The 20196-nt window shown below is 41.2% G+C and overlaps 3 protein-coding genes across 3 annotated transcripts; 1 reads left to right on the top strand and 2 right to left on the bottom strand.

Moving 5' to 3' along the window:
• Positions 1–1995: 1995 nt before the first annotated feature.
• Positions 1996–3233, bottom strand: LOC124308621 (protein lethal(2)essential for life-like). The gene has a single exon (XM_046771476.1). It carries the CDS (start codon positions 2993–2995, stop codon positions 2375–2377), a length of 621 nt encoding a protein of 206 aa, XP_046627432.1. The 5' UTR covers positions 2996–3233; the 3' UTR covers positions 1996–2374.
• Positions 3234–5746: 2513 nt separating this feature from the next.
• Positions 5747–6941, bottom strand: LOC124308622 (protein lethal(2)essential for life-like). Its single transcript, XM_046771477.1, has one exon. It carries the CDS (start codon positions 6719–6721, stop codon positions 6137–6139), a length of 585 nt encoding a protein of 194 aa, XP_046627433.1. The 5' UTR covers positions 6722–6941; the 3' UTR covers positions 5747–6136.
• A 2353-nt stretch (positions 6942–9294) lies between these two features.
• LOC124308620 (protein lethal(2)essential for life-like) lies at positions 9295–10404 on the top strand. The gene has a single exon (XM_046771475.1). It carries the CDS (start codon positions 9489–9491, stop codon positions 10146–10148), a length of 660 nt encoding a protein of 219 aa, XP_046627431.1. The 5' UTR covers positions 9295–9488; the 3' UTR covers positions 10149–10404.
• The last annotated feature ends 9792 nt before the right edge of the window (positions 10405–20196 follow it).

The following is a 20196-nucleotide window of genomic DNA, read 5'->3' as shown; positions in this document are numbered from 1 at the left end:
CAAACAAAGCAATTAGGCCATCTAAAGAGCGTCGCGAAAGCGTAGAGAAGGTCCGGTCGGACTGACCCGGGTCGAAAGCGCGGTGCAAAGTTGACTGCAGTTGGCTGCGGACTGTGTGTTTGTAAAACCGGGGCCTCGTACTGGGACTCGGGACCCCAAACGTAACGTGCAGCAAACCCATGCGTGCGTATCCAACCCTGTCTCCTCTCCGCGATGCCTGCTCGGCTATATTCCTTCCTATTCCTTATTATTCGAGCGTGATACCATTAGCTCGTGCCACAGTCTCTGCAGCCTGTCGAACACCGAATACATGCCTACGTTTAAACTGTGTTGGGTATATATTTGAGACGCGCGTCTTTGCCCGTTTAGCTATGTCTGCGTGTACACCGCAACAGGCTCCAATCCCCGGCTCTCCGAGTACCTAATGAGCTCGAATTAAAATATCGTAAATAACGTAACCCAATTACCTATGCGCAATAGTTGTCTTGATTCGAAACGTCTGATGTATGCAATACGCATCGGAAGTCAATTTTATTGTGCAAAGTCGTGTCTTTCTTTTCTGAGGCTCGAGTGAGCGATTACTATAATTACTCTGCAACTGGGTTGAGAATTCGCTTTATTTCGCGATCTTTCAATTTTCTAAGATGTATCAATTTTTTCTTTATACAGCAACGTTTAATTTTTTATTTCTTTTTATTCTTTTTGGCAACATCATTGCGGTTACACAATGACGATGACCGTTTCCGAGATGAGAGAAACTCAAGACGGATGTGCAAATTTTAGCCATTAACCGACAGCGTTCGAGTTTATGCACCTCACGTATAGTAGTAATATGTATAATATTTTATGATTGTTAATTATTTTTTCAACCGTTTTTTTTTTTTTTTTTACCTTCTTTGCGTAAGAAATTTATACGCACATCTCCATACGGATTTACTGTAATTGTTAGGAATGAAGGCAGCCGAGGTACCGTATTCTACTTGCGAACGATACCGTAATACGTAACTTGGAATTTCAAGAAGTTATAATACCTCTGTTTTACTCATCTCTACACAAATCCGTAATCATTGTACGTGACGCAATGAAAAATTTCTATCTACTTTGCAATGTTCCGAAGAAACGTCTGAACGCTTTGTTCCAAAACTTAGCAACCCTTTCGAAAATTCAGCTATTTCCCTGCTTTGATTCTCTATACTAAAATTAATAATCTGTTTTTTTTTTTTAACGTTATCATCGTGTCGAAACGAAGTTAGCATTTGAAAGCGCCGTCTAAGCCGCCACGCGGTCTTGCGCATTTATCCTGATAGCTCCAGCTACTTCCACCTAGCGTGTATTTTGTTAACTTGCAGATTCGAAGGTTTCCCCACGTGAGGTCGCCCCTGTTTGATATTTCAAAGCTTGGTTAACCTCATTGATTAAAATTCGACAATTCGCCGAATGGTTACACGGTTTATGCAGATTGCGGTTTAGAATTAAAAGTTGCAAAGAGACGTTCAGGATGCCTTTCCGCGACTAGGTGGTATAACGAACAGCCGCGTTACATAGACCACGAAAATGGGTGCGCAAAAAATATATTCCATTCGGTCAATGGGGACAAAGATTCTAGGCCAGATTGTGCTTAAATTTAATTTAAATATTCATGCACCGCAGAACGCGGTGCACGCTCTATTAACTATTCCTTCTACTCCTGTACTACAGCAATAATCTGAGCAGCAGTTTTTGCTGATGAGAAATTCTTCGGCATGCGATAGATGTGTGTAAATAACACGTTTCGAGAAATTATTTGATTGCTATTTATCGTGCAGGCACGTCTGGCTTATTTGAATTATCAACCTAGTCTTTCAATAAAACAGTAATATCTAATTGAATTAACTTTGAATTGTGATTACGCTTACGGCTAAATGTTACAGGCCTAATAAGCACGACGAATCGATAACAACGGGAATAAGGTGGGGGATCAGCGAAGAGGATTAGAGTCGAGTAAGGAGACACACATTTATGTGAATCTAAACACACATTTTTTTTATTTCATACATGAGATACACGTGAAAAGGTGGGTTTTACAAAGTAGAAAAGCAAGATCATCACTTAACGGGTACAGGTACTCATTATACCGACTAATGAAATAATAATTTTAACATTAATAAATGCCACTTGACAGACTTGTCGATCTTAAGGATCGTTATACACTTTAAGCAATGTATACATCACAAACAAAATTATAATTAAGACTACGACTGCGTCGATTATAGCCTACGATATAAAAAAATTATTATATTTAAGGAAAGTGCGAGGTAATGCAACGCGAATAATGACTCGCAACGAGTACAAGTATCGTATGTTTTAGAAAATTTGATACGAACGAAGAGCAAGTTTACTTTTCGGACTTCTTCTTCTTCTGATCCTCTTGCTGTTCGTGATCCTTAGCCGGAGCCTGATCCTTGATAGCCGGCTTGCCGGTATGCTGTATTTTGATCTGTCGCTCGCCCTCGACCTTGGGCTGCTCCTTCCTCGGTACCGTGATGCTCAGGACGCCGTCGGAGGACAAGCTCGACGAGACCTCGTCGATGTTGCACTGATCGGGGATCAGGTATCGCCGTTCGAACTGGCGAGACACCCAGCCGTGCTCGTCGCGTTTCTCCTCGTGCTTGGCCGAGACGACGACGCACTTGTCGACCACCTTCACGTCTATCTCCTCGGGCTTGAACTGCTGCACGTCGAGGCTCACCTTGAACTGATTCTTGTCGGCTTTGACCACCGACGAGCCGCCGTCTCCTTGCCTCAGCAAATTACCCCAGGGTCTGTAGTAGATCGAGGGGATGAGATGCGCGCTCGAACGCGGAGAATCTCTGGGCACCACGTAGATCGACGACCTCGGGTAACTCGCCGCTAATTGCTCCTGTTGCAGGGGTAGCCCGAAGTGCTGGTCCAGAAGGCTGTGAGGTCGCTCCAGGTCTTCCCACCAGTCGGAGAAAAGCATCGGGATCAGCGACATGACGATTTGTTTTTCTTGTGCTTCTAAACGGAGATTCAAAACTCGAACCGGTCAACGGCTAGCTCGTGAGACTTCTTTTTACGGTTTAGGATTCTCTTCTCAAGGTCTGATTCGCTGATTAAATCTTCTCTCTTCGATCGACTCGCGGTATATGGCTTTTATATACTTCTACGTGTATCGTAGGTGCTTCTGACTCTTGCAGTTGCTTCCAACGAACTGATGATCGGGGTTCCTGCTCGCCGGTATTTATGCGCGACTCGCGTACCTTCGGCGGTGGGGATCGAGGTTCTAGAAGGCTCGGGTAAGCCGGAGAATTCGCGATGTTTCTCGGCTGTTCTCGCTGCAGAACGATGCAGTTTTCGCGCGTTCTCTCTCTGTCTCTCTGTATTTTTCTCTCCTTATTTATATCCTTCTCTCTCTTTTTCTCTCTTGCTTGCAATATATTTCACGCGCGACGATTATTCGGTGAGAAACAGAAATGACGAGGGCGAACGTAAGAAACTTTTACCGAATTTGCAGGAAAGCTCTGGAAAATTTTCGACGGGATATAACAAAATCCAGTAACCAATGTTCACGCGATTTTCATTTCACACAATAATTCTTCTTGCAGATTATTCTTTTCTTTTTTCAACGCCTATTCTGCCAGCTTCTACTAGCTTCCACGGATATTATCTACGTCGAGAATCTTCGGCTGTACATTATATGTACGTTACATATTGACAATTGTTTTTGTAAGATTATTTCTACAAGAAATACAATTGAAGTCGCTTCGAGGACTTTTATAATTACTTTGCACACTCTTACACGTACTTATTGTTAAGAAGACACGACCTACGGTGTATTATGAATACGGTGACGTAAACACGTATCCTAATGTAGATATACGCGTTGTATTTTCGCGTTTTTCGCTCTACGTTTCTTCAATTTTCCCGTACGATCTAGTTCGTTCCCCGGCTGCTGTTATTCTCATTTTAATCATCACGCTCTGTAAATCTTCAATATCAAAATTACATCATCTAATCGCGAGTGCGAGAGAGAGAAAGTGTTCTATAATTTCCCCGCTGCATTGTAGCGGCAAACTCGAGCTTCGAGTCGTTTCTCGACGTTCGCACATATCAGGTCTACAGGCAGACCTGCGCATACATACATATGTACGTCTGGCCGACACGCCCAGCAAGTTCGCCGCTTCGGTTTCGCTTTGAATGTCACGTTGGGTAAGGTTAGGCGTCTCGTCGGCCGTCGCGACGCGTCGAGAGTATTCGGCATCGACCGACGACGGTTGCGTACTATACCTATGTATAATAATACATATGTACGTCGCAGTCCGGCACACATACAGATACACATACCTATACGTGCATCGTTCAACGTTGACGATGAGTTACGCAGCATTTTCAAATATTTCTATAATATTATTTATACTTGTGCATTTTACGCCTACGTATCCACGTACGCTGAACGTTAGTCTAGACGTATTTGTTAGTCGGTATATTAACCGTGTTATATGTACTTGACAATTCGTATTGGATATTATGTCCATTTGTCCGTATATTATACATATTATTTGTTTCGTCCGGAGCAGTGTGCATCGTGCAAAAACTGACGTGAGAACGATGCGCGCAAGCCCGTATACCTGCATACGTTAAAAAAGAATCTACGCTCTTTTGTCACCTTCTCTGAAAATTTTATACGCCGTTTTTCATGGTTTGTTAATGCGGATCTAGCCTCGCAAACAGCAGGCAGATTAGCTCAGGTCTAGAAAATTACTGTTTAGGTTTATTTGAAATATATGGCAGTGGCACTGCTGTAATAACTTATTGACCTTGACAAGTCGCGCAGCTTATACGCACGCCGCAGACACATTGGCGTCGAGAAGATGCAGTGCTGTGAATGCGAATGCGCTGGAAGCTTACAATGTGATAACCCGTTATACCCATGTTTTTACATTGTTTACGAGTTTTATTTACAGCAAATTTATCATCACCACCTTGTCAATGCTACGAATCGTTGGAAGAATTATGGTTCCACAAAGTAATAATTACCATAGTCAGGAGATAAAAATCATAAATTGAATAATTCGATGAGTATTCTCCGTTTTATTGATTCTGACAGCTACGAAGGTTTGATGAAATGGTTTGAAACGAAGCAGGTTCGAAAAGGGAATATTATAATTTTCTGGAATAACATGCACGTTACGTCGTCGTACTATTTTTAACTTCACTGACAATTTATCGTTATTCGAGTTTGAAATGAATCATGCAAAATCTATTGTTTAGGCGGCTGGCAACGATATTAAACCGGGACCGTTGATTGTACATGAAATGCCACGTAATCTGCCTGACCGTGGACAACAATCCGACAAATATTTTGGTCTTGCAGCCGCCCAATGTTAGTTTAATTACTTTGTAGGACCGTAATTTGGGCAGTCAATCGAAGTATCAACGAGGTTGAGAATAAATTTAGGCAACTCAAGTGAATTGACATTGAGACATATATTTTATTTACAATAAAACGTTTGAACAAATACCTGCCGTTTATAAGGTTTCCTTCCCAGCGAGGATGTGACAAACAAACTTGGAAAACGACTACTCATTCTCGAGGTAGATAGTCCGCGCTTGATGGATAGCCTGAATTTCATTGATACTCTATTTTTCTTACGATTAAATGTAATTTATGATTAATTAATTTGTTCACGCTACAGGATGAGGAGGTAGGCCTGGGTTCAATATATAAAGCAATTCTTTTTCATTCTACATTTCTGTACTAATATATTTTATTACGTAAATACAATTTTCAGTACATTACATAGCGATATATGGTGGTATATTAATTTTTTTTTTTTTTTTTTTTTTTTTTTTTTGGTTAACAGATATCACATTACCAACAGTGGAAATTTGTATACTTATGTTAATACAATGAATCAAATTACTAATAAAATTTGACGTGATATTACATCCGAGACAGAAATGAAAACAATTTTAGAAAACAAAACTTACAATTAAGCATAATAGGTATCGTAACATTGGTTACAAAATGAAAAAAAAAAAAAAATAAAATAAAATAAAATCAGTCCGTTCGTACAGGAAACACGAGAAAAGCAATCAGTTCGTACGTAGTTCGACAATCTTAAAAAATGGTAAATTACTTTGCGTCGTTAGCGATCTGCTTCTCCTCAGCGTCGGACGGCGTAGTCGCAGGGTTCGGAGTATCCCTCACGGCCGGTTTCCCGGTGTGCTGAATTTTGATGCTCCTCTCGCCCTCGACCTTGAGCTGCTCCTTCCTCGGTGCCGTGATGGTCAGGACGCCGTCGGAGGACAAGCTCGACGAGACCTCGTCGATGTTGCACTGATCGGGGATCAGGTATCGCCGTTCGAACTGGCGAGACACCCAGCCGTGCTCGTCGCGTTTCTCCTCGTGCTTGGCCGAGACGACGACGCACTTGTCGACCACCTTCACGTTTATCTCCTCGGGCTTGAACTGCTGCACGTCAAGGATGACCTTGAACTGATCCTTGTCGGCCTTGACTACCGACGAGCCGGTGTTCCCGTAATTGAGAAGAGCTCCCCATGGTCTGTAGTACAAGGATCCCGGGGATCTGCGGTTGACAAGCGACGGGGCGAGGAGTTGTTCAGGGCGAAGACCGACACCGAAATGCTGGTCGATCAGGCTGTGCGGCTCGTCCAAGTCTTCCCACCAGTTGGAGAACAGCAACGGAATCAGAGACATTTTTTCGATGGCCTTACGACGATGCTTCCTTCTCTTCGGTAAATAGCACTCTTTGCTTCGAGTAGTCGAGGTAACGTTAGCTTCTTGTAGATGTTGCGCAGGTAATGGCTTGACAGCTATGCAGCTTGCCTCAGCTTCGCTTTCTTTCTTGATATGTTTGCTCTGTTGCGATTCAAACTGTTTTGAAACGCGGCCCGAGCTGCGTTCAATTTATACCAGCGAGCCGGCGCGGCGTGGCGGCGTGTCTGCTGCGGAATAATCTCGACGCTGTGAGCCTTGCCGGCCGGCTCGCGCAGCAGACGATACGATACGAGAATCTACTCGACGCATCGAACAAATAAACTGCGGCGTAGTTTCTCGCGAATTTCTCGATGATTCTTTCTTTTTCTTTGACGAACCCGCAAGTAATGTACGGTACATAAGGGTGGTTCATTTTGAATGTTTTATTTTATTTCTCAGACGCCACTTTAATAACTTGTGACAAATATTGATAAGAAAATGGCATTAAAACCTGGCGAACGGAGGAAATTATTTATAAGCCGCTACCAATTATTATCATGTTTTTAATTTCTTTCAATGTTTACGACAGCGTGTTTTTTATGGAATCAAGAGCAAACTGCGCCCAACAATTCCGCAGTTAGCTGTTCTCGTCTTTTATCCGACGGATTAATCGTCTCGGAGACATCTGGATAACAGTTTTTGTTACCGAAATAGGAGTATCACGTCGCTTTAATGTTCCTGTTTCGTTTTCAATACTGATTTTTTATGAACAATGTTTGTAAAAATAAATAAAAAATATTACACTAATCGATAGCGAGCTCTAAATATTTTCCTACTTTCTCTAAGTTTTACAGAAATTTTTTTTCCCAGTATTTCTGACAAACTTTTCGAGCGGCAACATAAAAAAAAAAGTTAAAAAATGAACCACCCTACTATACCATACATATACATCCTTCAAATTACGAAAATATAGGAAAGAACTGTTTTGCAGATCAAATTCGGAGTTACTAATAACGCGTATTTTTTTCACTCCATAGCAAACAGCGTAATTAAGGCGGAATCAGCTACGAAACGTATATCACGCGGCTGCCGTAACAAGCTATTTATTGTTTCAATTATCCACAAGCAGAGCCTGGATTCCGTTAATTAATTAAGTTATATTTATAATCCAGGAGCGGTTGTATAACACGGTGGACTGTATTGATCCGAATTGGGAGAGTCCGTTATAATTTCGTTGAGCATGTAAGTATTGCACGCTTGATTCAGATTACGGTTGATGAATTTCTAGTTCCACCACCTTCTGGGTTCTTCGAGGAGGGTTCGACTTGTTATTAGCCTCTCCGCCCAGGTGAATGCTCAGCGGACCTGTATTGCTTTGGGTATTACAAATGCGTTTCTAGAAATTGATACAGCTGCTATTTTCAAAAGCTCTCGCTTCACTTTACAGCAGCTGGAGTTTATTTCTGGACATCCTCTTTACAAATCGTAATGGAGATATTTACAAACCGGCGCTGCAGCTTATGCCATGCCTGTGTACGTAATTCGCAGTAAGAAGACGAACAACAAGTCGTTTCAACATCGAGTCTCAAGAATTCGGAATTCGTTACTGCAGAAAAACCAAATGAAAAATTTCGTGTCTCGTTACGTAATGTTACTCGGTGCTAATCGAGTTGCAAAGACGTTAAAAAAATTTTGATATCAATTCCTGTTGGCATTCTATCACCTTTATTACTGCTTATGAATAATTCTGTATCTTATTTAATTTATTCTGATTGTTTCCAACATTTGGGGCAGTTTAACAGAAAACCAGAAAAACACTACATTTATCAGAATAATAATTGTAAATGATAACACGAGATATAATTATGCGTATTTTTCATGGTTATATTTTTTTTTATTTGTATTTTTCTATCATCGAATTACAGTTGTGAGTTTCTTCATGTTTTTTCGCTCACAACTCACAGATGAAATATAAATCTAAAAATATATGCAATCTTGTTTCCTAAACATATTTCATGCATGCATGTTATGTATTTGCATACAACCGTTGTTAAAATTAAACTCCGTTCACCGCACGAAAACGTAAGTATTTGTATACCTGTATTTTTATAATATACGTAAATATTCCGTTGAATGAGCAGAAACGGTTTCAATTTTATTGTGTTTAGGGTTAGAAAATTTTATTCCCTGGTCAAAATGATTCCTACGATTTTCTAAGAATTTTTAGGGAAAATGGGACATTTCGTACAATTTTGTACGAAAAATTGTTGTCGTACAAAGTAGTAAATATGCGTAGTTTCTCATGAAAACCTGTAGATTTTAATGAATATTTGTATTTTTTCAGTAAATAATCTACATCTTACAATTTTGTACAAATTAATACGAAATGTAGCAATTCCCCTGAAAATTCGTAGTAGTGGGAATTTTCACCAGGGTTCTCCAGAGAATTCCATTAACCAGAATATTCTATTATCCAGCAAATTCTCGAAGTTTCAGCGCTTCGTTCGATCGACGAGCATCTACGCTCCCCACCAGCAGCAGTAGGTCGCCCCCCCCCCCCCCCCCCCCCCCCCCAGCTGCCGCTTCGCAGCGAATATATATAACAGGACGTGCTGCGTCACGGCAACGTCAGATTTGAACATTGAGGCGCGCGCGATCGAGCAGCATTTGAATCGCCCGGAGTGAAAACATTCGAGTTGTGCGTTGAAAAAGAAGAGCTGTAATTATCGTGTAATCAAGAGCATCGCGATTTCATCGAAAGAATAATATGTCTCTGCTACCAATCTTGCTTTCCGACGTCCTCGACGAGTTCGAGAGTCCCAGCGGCATCCTCGACAGGCACTACGGGATGTCCCTCAGCCCGGAGGACCTCTTCGAGTATCGTTCGCCGAGGTGTTCGGATGTCCTGCTCTACAGACCGGTGAGAAAATTGCATGGAAAGAGGTACACGCCCTACGAGACTCGGCTCGTGAACAAGTCGAAGGGCGGCGCCTCCGTCATCAAAGCGGACAAAGATAAGTTCCATCTGACATTGGACGTTCAGCATTTCGCCCCGGATGAGATCTCGGTTAAGGTAGTCGACAACAACGTGGTCGTCGAAGGAAAGCACGAGGAGAAGGAGGACGATCAAGGTTGGATCTCGAGGCAGTTCCTGAGGAGGTACATGGTGCCGTCACAATGCGACATTGAGCAGGTACGATCGAGCTTGTCGTCCGACGGAATCCTGACCATAACTGCGCCGAGAAAAGACGCGCCGCCAATTGAGAATCGTGAGAGAGTTATCGAGATTAAACGCACCGGAAAACCGGCTGTCATGCAGGAGAATGAAATGTCTGAGAAACAGATCGGCGGAAAAGTGCAGGAGGAGCAACGTAGGAAGAAGGACGAGATCGCCGTGGAAAAGAAGAAAACTATCGCGGCTGCCTAAAGAATTACTGTTCATTTTGTTTCCAAGTTTTGCGTGTGTAACACCATGATATAAGACTGATGACGTTAGTCTTAGTTCATATTTCAATCATATCATTTTATATGTGACATGTAGGAAAAAAATATTGGATTCATTAACTGCATTTAAAATTACACATATTACAACCATATTTCATGTAATACAACGATAACTTACTATTAGCTAGGATATTAGCTCGTACTTTTGGTATACTGCTGGAAAGTGTACAACGTATCTTACTAGATGTATCAATGATCGTATCAATAAACATTTTCTTTGATACGGAATCTGTTTGTATTTGATAGTTGTGTTGAGGTTCCACAAAACAGAGTAACGAGGAGATTTCGTTGCATTTCCTGAACTGTTGTTGATTCGGGATTTTGGACTACTTTTATTGAAGTTGACTGTGACTTTCGATAGGCTGTTGATCGAAGGTAGCTTCAAAACTACACGCTATAAGTTTTCTCTCGCGAAATGACTTCAATACAGCGTTGAAGTAAGTTGATTTCAGCATTTGTCCAAATCTGCAAAACTGAAATTAAAACTTGCCTGGGATATAATCTTTCGGACCTAATATTTCTCGTTTCGAAATGAACTTGGGTGACACGAACTCGAATATTTAATTGGAGATATACATACACATTCTCTGGTTCTGTCGATTGTTTTTGAACATTTTTCGATAATGCTGGAATCATTCCGACAATCGAAAACAAATGTTGTTTTGCAATTCGAACTTATTACGGGCAGAGTAGTTCTGCTGTGCGCGATAGTTGAGAAGTCAAAACCTGCAGGGCCAGTGATTTACTCATAGCTTTGCTGATGCTCCTACGCTTGAGTTACTGGGTTTTCGGCGATGCTGGAAGCCGAATTAGGAACAAAAGAGTCATACCAATCAAATCTGTAATGAATTATATTTGCCGTAAAGAACAGTCAGACCAACCCCTTTGCATTTTTGGCGAGAATTTTCGGGATTTTCAAAAGTGCTGGAATAAATTAATTGTGGCACTATTCCGACGTAATTTTGCGAGAGAAATCGATTGGGCGCAGTCCCAATAAGCTGCGATCAACGCATCGAAAGTTACAGCCAAAAAACGAAAACCTGAATTCTCGACATTTTTCAGCAGGTGCTTTTCTCCTCGTATCTTCTCTCCCGTTGATCCCACGCTCCTTTTGCAGCGTTTTCTGAGTTCCTTGGGGTCCAATTGGTCGGAAAAGAGTCATACGAATCAATTCTGAGACGAAAAATTTTTTGGTGAAAAAAAAAGGAAGGTTAACCCCTTTGTATTTTTGGCGAAAATTTTCGCGATTTTCAAAAGTGCTGGAATAAATTAATTGTGGCACTGTTCCGACGTAATTTTGCGAGAGAAATCGATTGGGCGCAGTCCCAATAAGCTGCGATCAACGCATCGAAAGTTACAGCCAAAAAACGAAAACCTGAATTCTCGACATTTTTCAGCAGGTGCTTTTCTCCTCGTATCTTCTCTCCCGTGGATCCCACGCTCCTTTTGCTGCGTTTTCTGAGTTCCCTGGGGTCCAATTGGTCGGAAAAGAGTCATACGAATCAATTCTGAGACGAAAAATTTTTTGGTGAAAAAAAAAGGAAGGTTAACCCCTTTGTATTTTTGGCAAAAATTTTCGCGATTTTCAAAATTGCTGGAATGAATTAATTGTGGCACTATTCCGACGTAATTTTGCGAGAGAAATCGATTGGGCGCAGTCCCAATAAGCTGCGATCAACGCATCGAAAGTTACAGCCAAAAAACGAAAACCTGAATTCTCGACATTTTTCAGCAGGTGCTTTTCTCCTCGTATCTTCTCTCCCGTTGATCCCACGCTCCTTTTGCTGCGTTTTCTGAGTTCCTTGGGGTCCAATTGGTCGGAAAAGAGTCATACGAATCAATTCTGAGACGAAAAATTTTTTGGTGAGAAAAAAAGGAAGGTTAACCCCTTTGTATTTTTGGCGAAAATTTTCGCGATTTTCAAAAGTGCTGGGATAAATTAATTGTGGCACTATTCCGACGTAATTTTGCGAGAGAAATCGATTGGGCGCAGTCCCAATAAGCTGCGATCAACGCATCGAAAGTTACAGCCAAAAAACGAAAACCTGAATTCTCGACATTTTTCAGCAGGTGCTTTTCTCCTCGTATCTTCTCTCCCGTTGATCCCACGCTCCTTTTGCTGCGTTTTCTGAGTTCCTTGGGGTCCAATTGGTCGGAAAAGAGTCATACGAATCAATTCTGAGACGGAAAATTTTTTGGTGAAAAAAAAAGGAAGGTTAACCCCTTTGTATTTTTGGCGAAAATTTTCGCGATTCTCAAAAGTGCTGGAATAAATTAATTGTGGCACTATTCCGACGTAATTTTGCGAGAGAAATCGATTGGGCGCAGTCCCAATAAGCTGCGATCAACGCATCGAAAGTTACAGCCAAAAAACGAAAACCTGAATTCTCGACATTTTTCAGCAGGACTTTTCTCCTCGTATCTTCTCTCCCGTTGATCCCACGCTCCTTTTGCTGCGTTTTCTGAGTTCCTTGGGGTCCAATTGGTCGGAAAAGAGTCATACGGATCAATTCTGAGACGAAAAATTTTTTGGTGAAAAAAAAAGGAAGGTTAACCCCTTTGTATTTTTGGCGAAAATTTTCGCGATTTTCAAAAGTGCTGGAATAAATTAATTGTGGCACTATTCCGACGTAATTTTGCGAGAGAAATCGATTGGGCGCAGTCCCAATAAGCTGCGATCAACGCATCGAAAGTTACAGCCAAAAAACGAAAACCTGAATTCTCGACATTTTTCAGCAGGTGCTTTTCTCCTCGTATCTTCTCTCCCGTTGATCCCACGCTCCTTTTGCAGCGTTTTCTGAGTTCCTTGGGGTCCAATTGGTCGGAAAAGAGTGATACGAATCAATTCTAAGACGAAAAATTTTTTGGTGAAAAAAAAAGGAAGGTTAACCCCTTTGTATTTTTGGCGAAAATTTTCGCGATTCTCAAAATTGCTGGAATAAATTAATTGTGGCACTATTCCGACGTAATTTTGCGAGAGAAATCGATTGGGCGCAGTCCCAATAAGCTGCAATCAACGCATCGAAAGTTACAGCCAAAAAACGAAAACCTGAATTCTCGACATTTTTCAGCAGGTGCTTTTCTCCTCGTATCTTCTCTCCCGTTGATCCCACGCTCCTTTTGCAGCGTTTTCTGAGTTCCTTGGGGTCCAATTGGTCGGAAAAGAGTCATACGAATCAATTCTGAGACGAAAAATTTTTTGGTGAAAAAAAAAGGAAGGTTAACCCCTTTGTATTTTTGGCGAAAATTTTCGCGATTCTCAAAAGTGCTGGAATAAATTAATTGTGGCACTATTCCGACGTAATTTTGCGAGAGAAATCGATTGGGCGCAGTCCCAATAAGCTGCGATCAACGCATCGAAAGTTACAGCCAAAAAACGAAAACCTGAATTCTCGACATTTTTCAGCAGGTGCTTTTCTCCTCGTATCTTCTCTCCCGTTGATCCCACGCTCCTTTTGCTGCGTTTTCTGAGTTCCTTGGGGTCCAATTGGTCGGAAAAGAGTCATACGAATCAATTCTGAGACGAAAAATTTTTTGGTGAAAAAAAAAGGAAGGTTAACCCCTTCGTATTTTTGGCAAAAATTTTCGCGATTTTCAAAATTGCTGGAATAAATTAATTGTGGCACTATTCCGACGTAATTTTGCGAGAGAAATCGATTGGGCGCAGTCCCAATAAGCTGCGATCAACGCATCGAAAGTTACAGCCAAAAAACGAAAACCTGAATTCTCAACATTTTTTAGCAGGTGCTTTTCTCCTCGTATCTTCTCTCCCGTTGATCCCACGCTCCTTTTGCAGCGTTTTCTGAGTTCCTTGGGGTCCAATTGGTCGGAAAAGAGTCATACGAATCAATTCTGAGACGAAAAATTTTTTGGTGAAAAAAAAAGGAAGGTTAACCCCTTTGTATTTTTGGCGAAAATTTTCGCGATTTTCAAAAGTGCTGGAATAAATTAATTGTGGCACTATTCCGACGTAATTTTGCGAGAGAAATCGATTGGGCGCAGTCCCAATAAGCTGCGATCAACGCATCGAAAGTTACAGCCAAAAAACGAAAACCTGAATTCTCGACATTTTTCAGCAGGTGCTTTTCTCCTCGTATCTTTTCTCCCGTTGATCCCACGCTCCTTTTGCAGCGTTTTCTGAGTTCCTTGGGGTCCAATTGGTCGGAAAAGAGTCATACGAATCAATTCTGAGACGAAAAATTTTTTGGTGAAAAAAAAAGGAAGGTTAACCCCTTTGTATTTTTGGCGAAAATTTTCGCGATTTTCAAAAGTGCTGGAATAAATTAATTGTGGCACTATTCCGACGTAATTTTGCGAGAGAAATCGATTGGGCGCAGTCCCAATAAGCTGCGATCAACGCATCGAAAGTTACAGCCAAAAAACGAAAACCTGAATTCTCGACATTTTTCAGCAGGTGCTTTTCTCCTCGTATCTTCTCTCCCGTTGATCCCACGCTCCTTTTGCAGCGTTTTCTGAGTTCCTTGGGGTCCAATTGGTCGGAAAAGAGTCATACGAATCAATTCTGAGACGAAAAATTTTTTGGTGAAAAAAAAAGGAAGGTTAACCCCTTTGTATTTTTGGCGAAAATTTTCGCGATTCTCAAAAGTGCTGGAATAAATTAATTGTGGCACTATTCCGACGTAATTTTGCGAGAGAAATCGATTGGGCGCAGTCCCAATAAGCTGCGATCAACGCATCGAAAGTTACAGCCAAAAAACGAAAACCTGAATTCTCGACATTTTTCAGCAGGTGCTTTTCTCCTCGTATCTTTTCTCCCGTTGATCCCACGCTCCTTTTGCAGCGTTTTCTGAGTTCCTTGGGGTCCAATTGGTCGGAAAAGAGTCATACGAATCAATTCTGAGACGAAAAATTTTTTGGTGAAAAAAAAAGGAAGGTTAACCCCTTTGTATTTTTGGCGAAAATTTTCGCGATTTTCAAAAGTGCTGGAATAAATTAATTGTGGCACTATTCCGACGTAATTTTGCGAGAGAAATCGATTGGGCGCAGTCCCAATAAGCTGCGATCAACGCATCGAAAGTTACAGCCAAAAAACGAAAACCTGAATTCTCGACATTTTTCAGCAGGTGCTTTTCTCCTCGTATCTTCTCTCCCGTTGATCCCACGCTCCTTTTGCTGCGTTTTCTGAGTTCCCTGGGGTCCAATTGGTCGGAAAAGAGTCATACGAATCAATTCTGAGACGAAAAATTTTTTGGTGAAAAAAAAAGGAAGGTTAACCCCTTTGTATTTTTGGCGAAAATTTTCGCGATTCTCAAAATTGCTGGAATAAATTAATTGTGGCACTATTCCGACGTAATTTAGCGAGAGAAATCGATTGGGCGCAGTCCCAATAAGCTGCGATCAACGGATCGAAAGTTACAGCCAAAAAACGAAAACCTGAATTCTCGACATTTTTCAGCAGGTGCTTTTCTCCTCGTATCTTCTCTCCCGTTGATCCCACGCTCCTTTTGCTGCGTTTTCTGAGTTCCCTGGGGTCCAATTGGTCGGAAAAGAGTCATACGAATCAATTCTGAGACGAAAAATTTTTTGGTGAAAAAAAAAGGAAGGTTAACCCCTTTGTATTTTTGGCAAAAATTTTCGCGATTTTCAAAATTGTTGGAATAAATTAATTGTGGCACTATTCCGACGTAATTTCGCGAGAGAAATCGATTGGGCGCAGTCCCAATAAGCTGCGATCAACGCATCGAAAGTTACAGCCAAAAAACGAAAACCTGAATTCTCGACATTTTTCAGCAGGTGCTTTTCTCCTCGTATCTTCTCTCCCGTTGATCTCACGCTCCTTTTGCAGCGTTTTCTGAGTTCCTTGGGGTCCAATTGGTCGGAAAAGAGTCATACGAATCAATTCTGAGACGAAAAATTTTTTGGTGAAAAAAAAAGGAAGGTTAACCCCTTTGTATTTTTGGCGAAAATTTTCGCGATTCTCAAAAGTGCTGGAATAAATTAATTGTGGCACTATTCCGACGTAATTTTGCGAGAGAAATCGATTGGGCGCAGTCCCAATAAGCTGCGATCAACGCATCGAAAGTTACAGCCAAAAAACGAAAACCTGAATTCTCGACATTTTTCAGCAGGTGCTTTTCTCCTCGTATCTTCTCTCCCGTTGATCCCACGCTCCTTTTGCTGCGTTTTCTGAGTTCCTTGGGGTCCAATTGGTCGGAAAAGAGTCATACGAATCAATTCTGAGACGAAAAATTTTTTGGTGAAAAAAAAGGAAGGTTAACCCCTTTGTATTTTTGGCGAAAATTTTCGCGATTCTCAAAAGTGCTGGAATAAATTAATTGTGGCACTATTCCGACGTAATTTTGCGAGAGAAATCGATTGGGCGCAGTCCCAATAAGCTGCGATCAACGCATCGAAAGTTACAGCCAAAAAACGAAAACCTGAATTCTCGACATTTTTCAGCAGGTGCTTTTCTCCTCGTATCTTCTCTCCCGTTGATCTCACGCTCCTTTTGCAGCGTTTTCTGAGTTCCTTGGGGTCCAATTGGTCGGAAAAGAGTCATACGAATCAATTCTGAGACGAAAAATTTTTTGGTGAAAAAAAAAGGAAGGTTAACCCCTTTGTATTTTTGGCGAAAATTTTCGCGATTTTCAAAAGTGCTGGAATAAATTAATTGTGGCACTATTCCGACGTAATTTTGCGAGAGAAATCGATTGGGCGCAGTCCCAATAAGCTGCGATCAACGCATCGAAAGTTACAGCCAAAAAACGAAAACCTGAATTCTCGACATTTTTCAGCAGGTGCTTTTCTCCTCGTATCTTCTCTCCCGTTGATCCCACGCTCCTTTTGCTGCGTTTTCTGAGTTCCCTGGGGTCCAATTGGTCGGAAAAGAGTCATACGAATCAATTCTGAGACGAAAAATTTTTTGGTGAAAAAAAAAGGAAGGTTAACCCCTTTGTATTTTTGGCAAAAATTTTCGCGATTTTCAAAATTGTTGGAATAAATTAATTGTGGCACTATTCCGACGTAATTTCGCGAGAGAAATCGATTGGGCGCAGTCCCAATAAGCTGCGATCAACGCATCGAAAGTTACAGCCAAAAAACGAAAACCTGAATTCTCGACATTTTTCAGCAGGTGCTTTTCTCCTCGTATCTTCTCTCCCGTTGATCTCACGCTCCTTTTGCAGCGTTTTCTGAGTTCCTTGGGGTCCAATTGGTCGGAAAAGAGTCATACGAATCAATTCTGAGACGAAAAATTTTTTGGTGAAAAAAAAGGAAGGTTAACCCCTTTGTATTTTTGGCGAAAATTTTCGCGATTCTCAAAAGTGCTGGAATAAATTAATTGTGGCACTATTCCGACGTAATTTTGCGAGAGAAATCGATTGGGCGCAGTCCCAATAAGCTGCGATCAACGCATCGAAAGTTACAGCCAAAAAACCAAAACCTGAATTCTCGACATTTTTCAGCAGGTGCTTTTCTCCTCGTATCTTCTCTCCCGTTGATCCCACGCTCCTTTTGCTGCGTTTTCTGAGTTCCCTGGGGTCCAATTGGTCGGAAAAGAGTCATACGAATCAATTCTGAGACGAAAAATTTTTTGGTGAAAAAAAAGGAAGGTTAACCCCTTTGTATTTTTGGCGAAAATTTTCGCGATTCTCAAAAGTGCTGGAATAAATTAATTGTGGCACTATTCCGACGTAATTTTGCGAGAGAAATCGATTGGGCGCAGTCCCAATAAGCTGCGATCAACGCATCGAAAGTTACAGCCAAAAAACGAAAACCTGAATTCTCGACATTTTTCAGCAGGTGCTCTTCTCCTCGTATCTTCTCTCCCGTTGATCCCACGCTCCTTTTGCTGCGTTTTCTGAGTTCCTTGGGGTCCAATTGGTCGGAAAAGAGTCATACGAATCAATTCTGAGACGAAAAATTTTTTGGTGAAAAAAAAAGGAAGGTTAACCCCTTCGTATTTTTGGCGAAAATTTTCGCGATTTTCAAAAGTGCTGGAATAAATCAATTGTGGCACTATTCCGACGTAATTTTGCGAGAGAAATCGATTGGGCGCAGTCCCAATGAGCTGCGATCAACGCATCGAAAGTTACAGCCAAAAAACGAAAACCTGAATTCTCGACATTTTTCAGCAGGTGCTTTTCTCCTCGTATCTTCTCTCCCGTTGATCCCACGCTCCTTTTGCTGCGTTTTCTGAGTTCCTTGGGGTCCAATTGGTCGGAAAAGAGTCATACGAATCAATTCTGAGACGAAAAATTTTTTGGTGAAAAAAAAAGGAAGGTTAACCCCTTTGTATTTTTGGCGAAAATTTTCGCGATTTTCAAAAGTGCTGGAATAAATTAATTGTGGCACTATTCCGACGTAATTTTGCGAGAGAAATCGATTAGGCGCAGTCCCAATAAGCTGCGATCAACGCATCGAAAGTTACAGCCAAAAAACGAACACCTGAATTCTCGACATTTTTCAGCAGGTGCTTTTCTCCTCGTATCTTCTCTCCCGTTGATCCCACGCTCCTTTTGCAGCGTTTTCTGAGTTCCTTGGGGTCCAATTGGTCGGAAAAGAGTCATACGAATCAATTCTGAGACGAAAAATTTTTTGGTGAAAAAAAAAGGAAGGTTAACCCCTTCGTATTTTTGGCGAAAATTTTCGCGATTTTCAAAAGTGCTGGAATAAATTAATTGTGGCACTATTCCGACGTAATTTTGCGAGAGAAATCGATTGGGCGCAGTCCCAATAAGCTGCGATCAACGCATCGAAAGTTACAGCCAAAAAACGAAAACCTGAATTCTCGACATTTTTCAGCAGGTGCTTTTCTCCTCGTATCTTCTCTCCCGTTGATCCCACGCTCCTTTTGCTGCGTTTTCTGAGTTCCTTGGGGTCCAATTGGTCGGAAAAGAGTCATACAAATCGAATCGTAGACCCAAAATTTTTGGTCGAAAAATAAAGAAAAAGTAAGGCTGATTTCCTGGGCGTCCATTCAGTTAGGATAGGGTCATTCAAATCAAACCTGAGAACAACAATTTTTCGACCGAAAAAAGATTTTTTGCGATTTTGAAAAGTGATGGAATATATTATTTGAGCTATTGTTACGACGTTCTTCGTTCTTGAGAGGAATCTATTCGTAGTCATTCTCAAGCCACTGTGAACAGCGGATCAAAAGCTCAGTCCGAAGTGCAGTGGAATCTTCTCGTACGCTTTTCCTATTATCCCCACAACGTTGTAGTAATGAGTTCTAACTGAATCGTTTATCATTGATCCTTAAAACCAGCAAGCGGAATTGTACAGCAATTATTGTTATTGCAGTCTTGTGATATTAATATGCCGCAAGATCGTATCACTCGTGCAGGAATAGACGCGAATTAGTGATTTGGTCATTGAAAAGTCACAGAGAGTGATTTCATCATTTTTTATTTTGCGTAATGTATATTGTACATGTACATATATTATCATATAATATAATGTAATATTCCAGTACGTTTGTTCTATGTATGGTTTCATATCTCTTAGACAAATTAAGTTGTTCTGGAATTTTGATAGTCATCGATACTCATATATATTGTGATCAGAATATCAACTCTTTAGTATTTGATTGAAGCAACCGCTGGAAGCTAAACTGCATAGAGCAATGACTGCGCATTACATGTCTTACTAGGATCAGCTTCTCCACACCATAGGCATTCTCACTACAGGCACAATCAATGATTTCTAAATCTAGTTTACAATCTCTAGATATTACGCTTGTAATCACCCATACCGCCCACTTCTTAGTCTGTAATTTTACCTGTCATGAATATTGTTCATTACATTTTCTGTATGTTCAAAGCCGTTGGTAAATTTCAAGGCAATTGACAGTTTGAATGATTCACGTCAGTTCACGTCGAACAACTCTGACACTAACAATGCGCAACCGTTCGGACTAGAACGGACCACCGAAGAACGATCCAAATTGTTCAACCCCATATTTCCTTTTTCAAAGCATAAAAAAATAAATTACAACCGTATAACCTTGT

The sequence above is a fragment of the Neodiprion virginianus genome, chromosome 7 (assembly GCF_021901495.1).
Source record: "Neodiprion virginianus isolate iyNeoVirg1 chromosome 7, iyNeoVirg1.1, whole genome shotgun sequence".
Taxonomy (NCBI): Eukaryota; Metazoa; Arthropoda; class Insecta; order Hymenoptera; family Diprionidae; genus Neodiprion; species Neodiprion virginianus.
The sequence above is the reverse complement of the archived record's forward strand: the minus strand, read 5'-3'. Positions and strand labels throughout refer to the sequence as shown.

Bases quoted from the DNA above. Each gene is read 5' to 3' on its own strand.
- LOC124308621 (XM_046771476.1), bottom strand. From the start codon at position 2,995: ATGTCGCTGATCCCGATGCTTTTCTCCGACTGGTGGGAAGACCTGGAG.
- LOC124308622 (XM_046771477.1), bottom strand. From the start codon at position 6,721: ATGTCTCTGATTCCGTTGCTGTTCTCCAACTGGTGGGAAGACTTGGAC.
- LOC124308620 (XM_046771475.1), top strand. From the start codon at position 9,489: ATGTCTCTGCTACCAATCTTGCTTTCCGACGTCCTCGACGAGTTCGAG.